This window comes from Scardinius erythrophthalmus (assembly GCF_964197995.2).
Source record: "Scardinius erythrophthalmus genome assembly, chromosome: 7".
Taxonomy (NCBI): Eukaryota; Metazoa; Chordata; class Actinopteri; order Cypriniformes; family Leuciscidae; genus Scardinius; species Scardinius erythrophthalmus.
In genome coordinates, this window is record NC_138227.1 from 15,844,132 (window position 1) to 15,858,401 (window position 14,270).

The 14,270-nt window shown below is 37.6% G+C and overlaps 1 protein-coding gene across 2 annotated transcripts; it reads left to right on the forward strand.

Moving 5' to 3' along the window:
• Positions 1-571: 571 nt before the first annotated feature.
• Positions 572-13,892, forward strand: thap12b (THAP domain containing 12b). 2 transcript variants are annotated; one of them, XM_081371179.1, is made up of 9 exons: positions 572-835; positions 1,539-1,659; positions 1,752-1,859; positions 2,134-2,170; positions 2,590-4,190; positions 4,618-4,668; positions 7,061-7,794; positions 9,798-10,014; positions 12,444-13,892. In XM_081371179.1, exons 1-9 carry the CDS (start codon positions 747-749, stop codon positions 12,648-12,650), a joined length of 3,165 nt encoding a protein of 1,054 aa, XP_081227305.1. In that variant the 5' UTR covers positions 572-746; the 3' UTR covers positions 12,651-13,892. The 2 variants fall into 2 exon arrangements, with proteins under 2 accessions (XP_081227305.1, XP_081227306.1); XM_081371180.1 differs by having other exon boundaries at positions 588-936.
• Positions 13,893-14,270: the final 378 nt, after the last annotated feature.

Below are 14,270 nucleotides of genomic sequence, written 5' to 3' on the forward strand. Positions count from 1 at the left end.
CATTACTGATTTAGCTGTGCTTGAAACCATAATAAGCAAATTAACTAAATTGACCCAAATAATGACACGTATTATCTTAGATAATAACAGATAGTCTCATCTTATAGAACCATTTTTTTTGTTTAATACACTGTTAACATTTTAGAAAGACTAAAATGAGAAGAATTAAACTTAGAATTCGTATCGTTGTGTTAAAAAAAGACGACAGAATTGGGTACAAACAATATTTATATTATTATTATTATTATAATTATTGTCGTTAATTATTGTATTTTATAACATTTTAAGGTAAAATGTAAACAGTAAAAAAAAAAAAAAAACGCGTTTATTTAATCCACAATCTCCATACCGGCGGACTCTCGTCACGGACCGCATATACGCAGGAATAGATTGTGGATTAAAAATATGAAAATGCACGCATAGCATTGGCCTGCTATTTCGAATCAACAAATGAGTAAGAGCCGTTTACTCGAGAATCGTTTGGAACGATTCAGACCGGTTTTGTGAACCGGTTGAAAAGATTCATTGAAACGATCTGAATCAAAATTGATTCGTTCCTTTCAGTATGGCTGATGCATTGTGGGATTGTAACGAATTGCATTGTGGGCTGGCACACCAACAATACTGGTGCTCTATACTTGCGCGCCTTTTTCATTTCTGTAATGTTGAAATTATTATTAATGACAGCATAACTAATATAGTGCCTAGAAGGCTGTAGTAAGTTTTAATCAGACATTCAATGCACAATGCCAAATTTTTGTGCCGCTCCCAACTGTACCAGGAAAAGCACCCAGTCCGATTTAGCTTTCTTTAGGTTTCCAAGGGATCCGGAGAGGTATGACTTTTTTAAAAAGCTTCATAACACTATCACTGCCGTGTTGTGTTTAAATGCAGTTAATTTATTCTGACGACTTATATTAATTCTTCCTGGGAAAGGTAAGCCAAAGTTGCACCTGCAAGTTACTGATGTTTTCTCAGTGCAGTTAGTGCATGTTAACATAATATGACACTTATCAGTGCGACTAACGAGGCTTCTGCTATTTACACGTCTGTCTGCGTCGATGTGATGTAATTTGCTGAAATATTTGGTGAATTTCAACAGAAGTTTAGTACCTAGTGAAGACAATTCATGTGCTTCTGAATTGAATTTCTGTTCTTTACTCTTTAGCTAAACTTTTTTCATATTGAATGTAGATAGACTAGATCCTCCTATATATTTGTATTGTAACTAATATTTACTTAAGAATATATTAAATACGCTTGTATTATTATATTAGCAATACTGTAGTGTTTTCTTGAAGGTGTTTGCCTCTCCTAACCTAAAGAAAACTTAACCTTTCACAATTTCAAATGCAAAAACACATTGTTAATCAAAATCCAGTGTTTGAATTGGAGAGGGGAAAAAAACATATGCCGTATTTTTCATCAACAACATCAACAAAACATATCCGTGTAAATGTCAAACTAAAATGTGTTGCAAGAAATGAATAATTGTTGATTTGATAAATCTGAACATGCTTCGTTGTGTATTTGCGCAGATGTAGGTTGTGGGTGGAGAACTGTCGGCGTGCAGATCTGGAGGAGAAAACGCCTGATCAGCTGAACAAGCACTACCGACTGTGTGCAAAGCACTTTGAACCGGCCATGATCTGCAAAACTGTAATGCAAAGAGTTATCTGAATGTTTTATCATATTATCTAAATAGTTAAAATTCTAAGATGTTCTTTTTCTCTGTTGAATGTGTTTTTCAGAGCCCTTACAGGACAGTACTAAGGGACACTGCCATTCCCACGATTTTTGATTTAACCAGTCACCTCGGCAATCCTCACAGCAGACATCGCAAACGCATCAAAGTTCTGGTACAATACTAGTTTTGTTTTTTCAGGTGTTCTCATAAATATTAATATTCTACCACTGTGTATTCTTTTGAATCTTCTTTATTCCTTCTTTTGAATCTAAACTACATGATAATAACAGATTTTTTACAGTAAAGTATCATATTTCACGTTATTAGTGATAAGTCAGTAAATGTAACATTATAAATCAGCTCAGTAGTTATTATATGTTTGTTATACAAGTGTACTTAAGTAATTGAATAGTTAACATTTAATATAAAATTATATTTTTCCTCAGACAGATGAAGAGGTTCGGAAAATCAAAGAAAGACGATGTAAGTAAGACATAATTGATTATTACTTGGCTCTCTGGAGTATCTGATTCTGATTCAGCGGTCAGATATTTTTAATATATACTGTCATCAATGGCAACGCTGATATCACTCTGCTCATTTGGGTTACTGAAACCTTCGCTACTTTCATGTCTCTCATATCACTCCGCCGACTCGCTCGCTCTTGTTGTTCATATAAACGCAACTGCCGCCATCTTGATCTCAGCTGAAGTGAAAGTGTTTGTGAGTAGTGAAAGATTGTTAGTGTTTTTCTTCTTGCTTGGCCAATTACTTTGTAGTAATTGACAAATTTCTACGTTTGTTTGGATCAACGATCACCCAATGTATTTTGTAATATTGACTGTTTGACTGTGCGTTAACCCTTACTTAACTGATTAATGTTTGTGACTTTATCTCTTTAGTGGAGTCTTCAATCGAACAACTGCTCTCGAAAAAAGACTGTGATGCTCAAGAAAACAGCGAGACCACTGACGACGTCCCTCAGCTGACGCCCGAACAAAAAGACCTGAGAGAGTTCTTAAGATCTTCGTTTGAAGTCATGGTTTTGATAGGAAGGCAAAACTTTCCATTCAGTTGCAGTGCTGGAGAAGATGAGATTAGCTCTAAGGAGGAGGAACGGCTCTTCACGACAGGTACCTTTCAAGCGCTGATTGAGAATCGGATCAATGCGGGCGATGAGTTTCTTGGAAGGAGGTTCGAGGCAGCGGCTGTTAATGAGGACTATTGCCCGGCTGTTCAGCAGAAGCAGCTGCTGGAGGTCTGCGAGAGATGCGTCCGTGAAGAGATCCTTCAACAAGTCCGAGAATGTCGCTTCTTTTCGATCGTCACAGGGGAGTTAGTGGACTTCCCAGAGGGAGAACACCTGCCTGTATTCCTGCGCTTTGTAGACCAAGCCAACACTCTTCGAGAGGAATTCATAGAGTTCCTCTCATTTGAAGGAGAGGAGGTTGCTGTCGCTGAGAGATTGGAGACTCAGTTGACGAAGGGATGGGGCCTGAGTATGGAACACTGCAGAGGACAAGCGCATGCGGGATCTGGTATACTTGGGACCAAGATGAAGGTCATCGCTGCCCAGCTCAAGGAGAAATACCCCATGGCGGTGATCACGCCCACTTCCACCTGTGCACTTAATGTTCATCTTGCGAACGGCATGCCGATGACCGGGGTACAAGTCGTGATGTCAGTTCTGAAAAAGACGAATGCGTTTTTTAAAACATCTCCGTTGCTGCAGACCGAACTCGATAACGCTCTATCCATCCTGTGTCAGGGAGACATGGAAAAAGAAAACCTTCTCAAAGAGGGCTCGCGTTCAACCTGGACCGATCTTCATAACGTGTTCGAGATGGCCGTCGATTTGATGGAGCCGCTTCTGCTGTGCATGGACAGCATACATGACAATGAGGATCTGAAGTGGAACGACCAAATCACCAATGATGCTTACGCTATTTCAGAGGCCTTGGCGGACTTTGAGTTCATCGTGACTTTGGTTATTTTGAAGAACGCCCTGTCTTTCACAAGGGCTTTTGGTAAGAACTTACAAGGAGAGACCATTGATGTGTTTTTCGCTGCCAACAGCCTAACAGCAGTACTGCATTCGTTGCACGAGGTGTCGGACAATCTGGAAGTGTACCACGAATTCTGGTTTGAAGAGGCTGTCAGTTTGGCGACTGCAATGGAGATCCCTGTCAAAGTCCCGAGGTTGTTTCTTCGGAAGCAACAGGCGGTAAAGACCATGGAAATCCAGGCGGAGTCGTTCTTTAAGGAGTATCTTACGCTGCCGGTTATGGAGTACATCACGCAGGAGGTCAAGGACATCTTCTCTGAGAATCATCTCAAGGCGCTCAAGTGCTTGTCTCTTGTCCCCGCGGTCATGGGCCAAATGAGGTTCAATACTTCCGAGGAGACCCATGCGGACATGTACAGGGGCGATCTGCCCCATCCAGACACATTGCCGGCTGAACTGCATTGTTGGAGGATAAAATGGAAACACAGAGGCAAGGAAGTAAGTTTGCCATGCACCATTCACGAAACCCTTCAGCACTCCGATGTGAAGTTCTTCCCAAATGTTAATGCGTTTTTGAAAATATTAGCCACGTTGCCGGTGCTGAAACTTGATGGGAGTCACGGTGAAACTGCCCAAAGACGCTTACAGGCTTACCTCACAGACACTGCGGTAAACCAAAGGTGTAAGAATCTGGCTGGGCTTAACATCAACTACCATATAAAGACAGACCTGGAAGAAATGGTTCAGTGTTATATAAAAAGTTACCCAGAAGAAAGTGAGAGTGATTAAGCGGTAAAACATATAGACTTTCCAAAGTATCAACTGAGCTGGAAATGTGATGTTGTTTTGCATAACATTTTGTCAGTTCCCTTTGCTTTTCGTCATGATGCCAATTGTTTATTTTCATGTTTTTCCCCCTCTGGAGAAATATAGAGCTATTTTTACATTTGTGAGGACCGTCAAAAAGATTCACCATGTGAGTATCTACATCAAGATGTGGTCTTGCTTTGTTTTGTTTGCTTGACTGACTATAGTGTGAAGCTGGACTGGTAAAAGACAAAACTGACATACATTGAAAATCAACTATTAAAGACAAGTTTGTGTTTGTATAAACTGGTCCAAAGGGTACATTAAATAAAAACACTTTCGATGCTGTCTTCTACAATGATGTAAATTATTTGTACTGCCACAGTCATACATTATTGCGGTTACTGTATAAATTTACAGTAAGATCCCATTAGTTAACGTTAGCAAAACATTTGTTACTTTTGTTAGCGTTACTTAATAAAAATACATTTGTTTATTGTTAGTTCGTGTTAATCAAGTTCATTAAATAAAATGAACAGGTACATTTGATTTTAATAACGTATAGGTACATTTTTAAATTAAAATGAACTAAGATTAATAAATGCATTAGTGTTTTTCATTGTTAGTTCATGTTAACTAATGCTGTTAATCACTTAAAAGAAAATATGTGACTACATTTCTGACATCTGTCATTAAAAGCATAACATCAGCATAGCCTGTTGACATTATGCCTACTTAAATCATGTTTGTCTTTCATAATATTTAGTAAATATTAAGTAAACCTTACAAAACAATGCAAATTCTAAATGCATAACATAAATTGTAAAGTAATGTTTAAGCGTAATATTGCATGAATAACATCTGTTGCTCTTTGTATTTATAGTTGATTCAACTTTGGTCCTCAAGAGAGCAGCACTTGTATAAAATCATGCCAGTTGGAACTGCTTGGGTGTCTGTAGATAGGTGATACAATTAGAATAAAAAAGACTTATACATGAGGGCTTGCAAAAAAAAAATGTATTCAATAACCAAGAAGCTGCTGCCGATTTAATACAAATCTCAAATAGACAGCATTTCTAGCGCACATGGAGATTCAAGTGGATTTGTATCCATGTGCATCTAATTTTAAAACATGAAAAACAGCAAAAAGTACACTGTTGTATTGTCATTCTATCTTATCATCCAACTGCGGATTAGAAGGAAGAGGCAAAAGGGCAGAAATTTGAGGATACCGAACAGCAGGCCAAACAGTGTGCATGATAGATCACTTTGAAAGGCTTGAATTAAGGTTTCTGATATCAGGTTTTTCCTCACTTGTCACTTAAAATCTGCTTCAGGAATATCTGACATAATATTTTAATTGAGGTACGGTGTTATACTTTCCAATTTGGCCATTCAATCAATGTTTAGCTGGATGCAAAAGCTGCATTGAGCTCACCATGCGAGAGTGCCCCACCCCATGGGCTACAATACACACATGCACAACACATACTGCTATCATTGCATGTACCACTAGATGGTATGTTATACACATGCACGAATAAAACAAAGGAAACTGGATGATGTAGCTTCATTAATGCTGGGTGGGTCCAATATTAACCCCAAATTACAAAAACACATGCACTCACTTGTAAGTGCTGGAATTTTCACAGAGTATCTTCTAAATTGCATTTAAATCAAATTGAAAAACGGATACCAACCACCATTGACTTCTAAATTTCCATAAGCTAAGAGAGAATGACGTATTTGGATTGACCAATAAAACTGGAGCTTTTAAAAAGTTAAAGAGAAAGCATGTTTTATTCATAGTCATAATTGTAACTGTAAACTAAGAGTCAAAATTTGCTTAATTGATCAATTGTACCCAATAGAAAGCTGCAAACAATACAATAGCAATTTTATATTTATATAATCATTAATTAATCATAACAATCATTCGATTACAATAACTTAGATTGTCCCACATGCTTAAGTGTAACCTGTTGTGCTCATGACATAATACATCAATAATAAACTATTTTAATATTGCATGAATCAAATCTGTTTTAAGGTGTTTTTTTAACTAAAATACACCACCAACTCTTTTTAGACCCGTAACCAATGCAATATATACATACGGGTCTTCAGATCAACAAGTTCCAGAATCATGTAGCCTTTGCAGTGGGTGGAGGATGCGCGATGTGTGTCAGTCTTGAAATGGTTAAACGAGCGGCGTCTCCACCCGATGCTGTCCAGACGCTGATGGCTGCAGGTGATAGTTCACTCCGCACATCACGACCGGGGCGGTGTCTTTGTCTTACAGCTGTCAATGAAGTCGCCTGGACGGTGTCTTCGCTTCACTCTAAAGAAACATTTCATTTGTAACTGAAAGAAAACAATCGCGTCGAAATTACTTAGCCGCAAGTGCGCAAGCGCGTGCGCTACGATACAGAGGATTTCGAGAGTCTGGAAGGATTTCTCGCATCACAAGGAGCATTAATAGGAAGAAGCATCCCTCTCCTGATACAATTTTGATTGTGTGCGTGCGTTGTATTCCTCATTTCTGAGTTTTTTCTCTTCAGATTCAAGCCTTCGCCTCGTCGTTATCGATCATGGCATGGCCCTGTATAACCAGGGCTTGCTGCATCAACCGCTTCTGGAGTGAGTTGGACAAAGGTGACATTGCAGTGCCTTTGGTTTTCACGAAGTATTCGGACGTGGCCGAGGTGCAACATCTGCACCCTCAACCCAAAGCAATAATATCACAGAAGCCGGTCACCTCAGAAGCTCAACCTGCCCATAGCGCTCAGCACGAGGCGTCGGCCAGAGCGACTCACGCCGCTCCTGATGCCGCAGCATCATCATCTCAAGATGGGTCAGGCGCTTCTGTGATGCGCGAGGATTTCAGAGCCTGGAGTGTGCGTCCGGAACGAAGCTGCAAACCCAGAAACGACTATCAGCCGTCAAAGACCCCTTTCAACAACGTCACTCAGTACCAGAAAGATTATAAAGCGTGGCCCATTCCGAAAAAAGGGGATCATCCATGGATTCCCAAACCCACTTCTAAGGCCGAGGAGGGCAAGGTCTCTAAAAAGGAGCAGGCCACTTCTGAGGTTGAAACCGGTGTGGAAAAATGTGAGATTGAGGAAAAGCAGCATGAAAAAGAGAGTAAAGAAAGTAGAAAGAAGTTAGACAAAAAAGAGCACGAGGGGAACAAATTGGAGCAAAATGTTCCAGTGGAGGGGAAGAGGAGGTCAGCTGCAGATGCTCTCAACAGGCAGATCAAGCAGGAAGTCACATCTGGAAGCTCATATAGGTACATATATCATTTTGTTTCATTTGTATGCAGTTAATAACTTTCTGATTGTTTTTAAATAATCCTGATCAAGAAAGTTCATGTCAGTATTCATATCTTTTCCTATTATTTTTTATTATTAATAGACTGATATTAGAATAATATATTAATCGTACAATATTTAGCTGTTTTGAGAATATTGGATGATACAGTTTTTGGCTCACAGAACATTCTAGGATGGTTGCAAAAATAAAACCTACTGTAACCATTAGAGACTGTTCTGAATGTTTCTTCAGGTGCAACTTTAATGAAAGGCTTATTTTTGGTTACCAAAAAGAGCCTACAGAGAACATATAGAAATGTTATTGTTTGGTCCCCTCCCCAAAATTCTGTGTCTGCTGGGTTATTCATTGATTAACAGGAATGTCATTTCCAACATCTGTCAACAATGCTCTTGTCAACTGATTAAATAAACGTTTTTATGTTCATTTTGAGTAAATATGAAAATAAAAAAACTAGGTGTTCTTTGCGCGCTTCCTTCAAATATTTCTTGATTACCATTAAATGATGATATTGATGATGTACCCAAAATCAACTCCCTTGTTGGGTCTGTAAATACAGTCTCGCCAATGTTACATTCAAGAGACTTAATCCTATATAGATCAATTTTTGCACTAGTTTGTTATTGTACATAGACACAAAGCTGTAACCAAATATTGAGATTTGGGAGAACCAAAAGCAGAACTGGTCATTAAAAAACCCTCACTGATCATCCACTGATCTGATTATCTGCTACTTTTCTATTTTTACATAAAAACAAGCCTATCAGATCACTGTAACCATGTAGCCTCTGAAACAGAAGATTTGATCAATGAACCTTATGTAAGAGCAAGATGTAAGGTGAGATTTAGATCCAGTCTTTGAAAAATATCACCAGTCACCAGTGTAAAGCCTCTGAGGCTTTTCAGCCTGAAATATGTTGAGTCATTCTTGAGTTTTCAGATCATTTTGTGCACACTCACTCTACTTTCATAAAATAGATGCACCTCAATGTTACAACCCTTTTGAAAAGAAAATATATTTCCCTATATATATATATATATATGAATGATCAATATATTAAATGGTTTAACAGTAAATTTGATGTATTTCTTATATACTTTGATAATTTACATTTTAAATGATTCATATTTTCAAGCTAATTAACAAAAGCACACCTGCATGTACTCAAGTACTTAGCTAAGATACTATCACTGTGCTGGGGAGTGCACAGTCATCACTTTCAAAATGTAATAAATATATTCTTAATGAAATTTGGCCAATTGCAGCCGAACCACAGGCTCTACTCTTCAGCTCAATGGTAACCCCAAAAACTCAGACATACTAGAAAACCTTTTAAATTCCAAAATAATACAACATTAAACACTAACAGATCAGATCAGATCAGATAATATTGAGCAAAACACATTAAATAACACTTCATTTTAACATTTGCTAGAAATCTAGAAATCTGTTGTTACTCATTCTGTGAATGTGTGTGTATACATTTATTTGGGAACATGTATGTGCAATATATGTACACAAAAAAGGATAAAACTTTGTGAATATTACATGTAATGCAATTTTTTCTTCATTTATTAATATTTTATATGTATTAATATATATCCATACATGGTCAATGCATATATTGCAGTATATTGACAAATATATGCACTAGTTTCTCAAATATGGAAATATATTATGTAATAAATCGCATTATATTTTGCAGTATAATCACATATATTTTTGTTCTGTAAGGGAAGGCATCAGTTTTGGTTGAGTAATGATGTTGAATGTTAACTTTACTCTCTTTAAATAGTCCAGAGCCTCAACTATTGATGTCAGCTAAATAATGTATATGTATATTGCCACATTGGTCTTCTAACAATGAACCATTAATCATATTTGATTACTTTGCCCTCATGTATATGTAGAATTATAAAAGCCTAGCATTCATTTTAAAAAGCGACTGTTTGTTTCTCCAGGACGGAGTTCAAGGCTTACACAGATGTCAAACCAGTGAAACTCATCAAAGCGAAATCTCAGTACAAACCCTTAGTGGAGGAAAAGACCAACCTGGAGACCAGTTACAGCTCCACCTTTAAAGGAGAGCAGGGCAAACCTCAGGCCACAGACAACAAGCTGATGGACCGCCGTCGGATACGAAGCCTGTACAGTGAACCGAGCAAAGAGTCCACCAAGGTATGATGTTTTTTCAGGTCAGCAGTTTATGTTGCCATGTTGCCCGGTTTTATTACCATATCAATGAAATCAACAACTCCAACATTTGTGAGTCTAATGCTGTCGATTCTTAAAGGTATAGTTCACCCATCATTTTACTCACCCTCATAACAATCCATGCAGTATAACTTTAGTATTATTTATAAACTATTATAGAACTTATTTATATTTTGATTTGTTGTGTTTAGTTTTAGTAATCTCTATGGAAGCTTGTGTCCGCCACTGAAAAAAGAAGGTAATTTAGATTTTTCTTCCTCGCAATTCTGACTTTTCTTGCAATTACGAGTTTATATCACACAATTGTGAATTATAAAGTCAGAATTGCGAGATATAAACTTGCAATTGCAAAAAAAGTCAGAATTGCGAGATATAAACTCGCATTTGCGAGAAAAAATTCAGAATTGCACGATATAAACAGAAAAAAATCTAATTTGTGGGATATAAATTGACAATTGCGAGTTTATATCTTTCAATTCTGACTTTATAACTCGCAATTGTGATTTCATATCTCTTTTTTCTCACACAATTGCGAGTTTAGATCTCAGAATTCTGAGAAAAAAGTCAGAATTGTGAGTTAAATATCTTTTAATGCTAGTTAGTTTTAGTTAGTCGCTAAGGCAATATTTCTATTTTTTTAACATTAATAATTTTTTAACATGTTTTAGTCAACAATACACTGATTCCACAACTTATTTCCTTAGTGGACATTTTGAAGAATTGTTCTGTTCCTATTTGCCATTCAATTAGCCCCTATTGAACTGGAACTTTCCAGCTTTAAAAGAAAGCAAAAACACAATAAAAGTGTCTCTTAAGACTTTTGATGTCATATGAGAGTTTCATGTGTCAAAACAGACCAACATTAGATAATCTTCTCATCCTGTGAGCTGTTAACTGGATGGTGGATCAAACGATTCATTAAAAATATCAGACGATTCGTTCACAGATCAGTCAACAGGAGCTTTATTACAGAAACATGCTAACTCAGGTCCTATCTGTTTAGTAACCATGGTAGTTTCACTTGTGAAATACAATGTCCTCCACAGAAGAAAGTCATACAGGTTTGGAACGACTTGAGGGTGAATAAATAATAATAGAATTATTCCTTTAAATATAAAAGCAAATATGTTGCAAGAGGACAATTTTGTAGTGTTTCTGTGCATGTAATGTGTTGATGTAGCCCCTGCCTCTCTCACTCTCATAGGACTGTTCTGACAGTGACAGCAGCTCTGTTCTGTAGTCAGGTGTGTTCAGTGATTCTTTTGGACAGCATGGATCTAGAGTATTTCACCATACAGCTGCACCATCACTGAGATCCTCAGTGGGACAGATTCTGATTAATGAGGATTTGCTCAACACTATGCCTTTTCTTGTTTCTTTTTTGCATGAAACCAGTATCTTCACTATCAAGAGGGGCTATTTGGCTTCCATTGTAACTGAATGCAAATGATTTCTGCAAGGTTACTGGCTTCAGAAAAGATACTAATAGGTTTCTGCTCCATTAGTATCGAAAGTAAGCTCACACTGATCACTGCGATCATGCTATTGTGCAAGGCGTTTGAATGAAGTGCGATCTTGCAAAATAGCAGAAATTCTCCATTATTGGAAAGTATAGGTAAACGGGGATTAATCACAAATTATATATGTTATATATAAACTTTTGTGACAAGTTTTGAACTGCATCTCTTATTTTGAGTATGCAGAACAAATCACCTCTTGTTTTGAACACATCATCTACATTTAATAGGGCCTGAAAATCACATTCTAACACACATTTCTGTCATGAGATAACTAACTTGGATGCCACTATACTAATTGAAACATGATTCACATTTTTAGATGATTTTATTGACGTTTTAAATGTACAGTGTGCACTGGAGGGCCAATGATTATGTTTCTACTGTAAATTACACACTGTAAATTGCTGTTTATTTATTTGTTTCCTAACCGTATGGTGCTCAGGGGGTCCAAGCGTTTAGGTAAAAACTACACTACCATTAAAAAGTTTGGAGTTAGTAAGATTTTTGGAAGAAGTCTCTTATTCTCACCCAGGCTGCAATAATATAATGCAAAAATACAGTAAAACAGTACTGTAAAAAAATTATACTGTTTCTTATTATAGCATTCTTTTATGAATAGAAAGTTAGAAAGTAAAGAAATAGTTTGTAAAATTATAAATGTTTTTAATGTCAATTTTGATCAATCGAACGTGTCCTCCTTCTTTTTTTTATTGTACTCTAACTGACCCCAAACTTTTGAACTGTAGTGTATATGGTGAACGTAATCTTTTTAAAAACTTAAAACGAACATTAACAGTTAAATATATAATAGGCATGTGCTGTTTTGCAGATTTGAATAATGCACCAAAATGTCTCTTTTTTTTGTTCCTGTAGGTGGAGAGGCATCATTTATCACTTTCCAAGCCAAAAAAGACAACAAGCCATAGCAAAACAGTGAAAAGAGCAAAGGAGAAGCCAGTCGCTGGGAGTCAAGCTGCCAAGAAGAAAACTTCAGTGAGCAACCAGGAGCCAAAGCCAGAGGGAGGGGTCACCAAGAAAAGCAAAGAAATGATCAACAGACTAGCCGAGGCAAAAGATTAAGTGCACTTTTGTGTTTTGTGAGGGGGTTGAGGAGGCTATATTATGGAATAGAGGACTCTCATCCCCATGTTCATGACCTTACTCTAATGGCCCGACTCTGATGGTGTCTTTACCTACGTATTGTAGTAGATCAAGGCTTGTCTGCTTGATTTGTCTTGACTGTACGGCCACTGTCCTGTCTGTTATGAATCTATCTTTGCTTTTGCCCCGCATCTGGCTCCCTTTCCATGTACATCAATAGCTTTCTCTGTGGCAAAGATGATTACCGGATCCTTGTTGCATGCTGCCTCTGAGCAAATGGCCATAAGCCTTATTATATAAGATAAGGTTTTTGCTTTATCTTGCATTGAAAGATATTTACTGGTTGTTTCTTTCAAGCAGTCTCATTTAATGTGATATGGACTTCATTTGAAGTATATGGACCACTCTAATTAGATGCACCAATAGCCATAATATTTTTCACGACACATTCAGATTATAGCAATATTATATGCCTCACTTACGGACACAAGAATGACTAAAAATCTCAAACCGCATGTTTAAAGATTGTGTGACAGTGTTACACTGGAAATTAGCAGGAGCTTCACGAGTCAACAAGTGCACCATGTTTAGCAAATGAACACGATTTAGATTCAAAATGAGTATTTCAGTACTTTCAACAACAGTGCCAGTCACCAGGCATGGTCTCTCTTAAAGTGTGATTGTTACCTTGTAGTGTAGAGCATTATATGCTATGGAAACATATTTACGCTCAGCTTGCTCTGCTCTCAATAAAGCAACATTCAGATGTGATCTCATATGCTCCGTGCAATGTAATACAGAGAATTTGCTGATGTAAACCTTAAAAAACTGCCTGCTTTCCTTGCATTTTAATTTTGATGATTGAATTGGGAAGAATGCTGCTAACCATACAGCTGAGGTCCATGCGGTTGACAGACAGAAGCATGCCCATCCTAGTCATCTGTATGTTAAACATCATTCTGACCCGATCTGTTTTGTGAGCGTGGTCCAGGAGGGGTGAGAGCCCTCTCAGTGTAAATCTACAGCCTCTTGGTTCCGAGCTTCTCCTGGGTTGTCCTACACGTGCTGTGCACACCATTAGGTGCTATCCTCAAGCTATGCTTTCCATAACAGTAGTGCCTGTATATTGAGCAACATAGGGCCATCAGATGTCCAAGTGGTAATTCTAAGTGTGATGTGTATGTTGTGAGCTTGCATTGAATGAAATTGATTAAAATCATTAAATAAAAACATTCTTGATGTGTTTTGTTTCTTTAAACTTTCAAGGTTGATCAATCTATTAATAGAAAAGCCTTTTCTGGATATGAGCCAAGCATATTATAGAGGAAAACTGGTTTTAAAGAGATAAAAACTCATTCATGTGACGCTATTGCTCACAATTGAAGCAGCTGGACACTTGAAACACACAGTTGAGGATGGTGGTACTGTTGGCCTTCCGTGTCAGAAAAGGAACATTGCAGATGCGCTGGACTCAGTCGTCCTCACAAAATTCAATAAATTATTCAAGTCTCAGGCTCTGCATTGGGCTGGCAAATTCAGGTCTCTGCACGAATATTGTTTGGGTGTGGTAAAGTGAAAATGAAGACAATGGGGCAACTT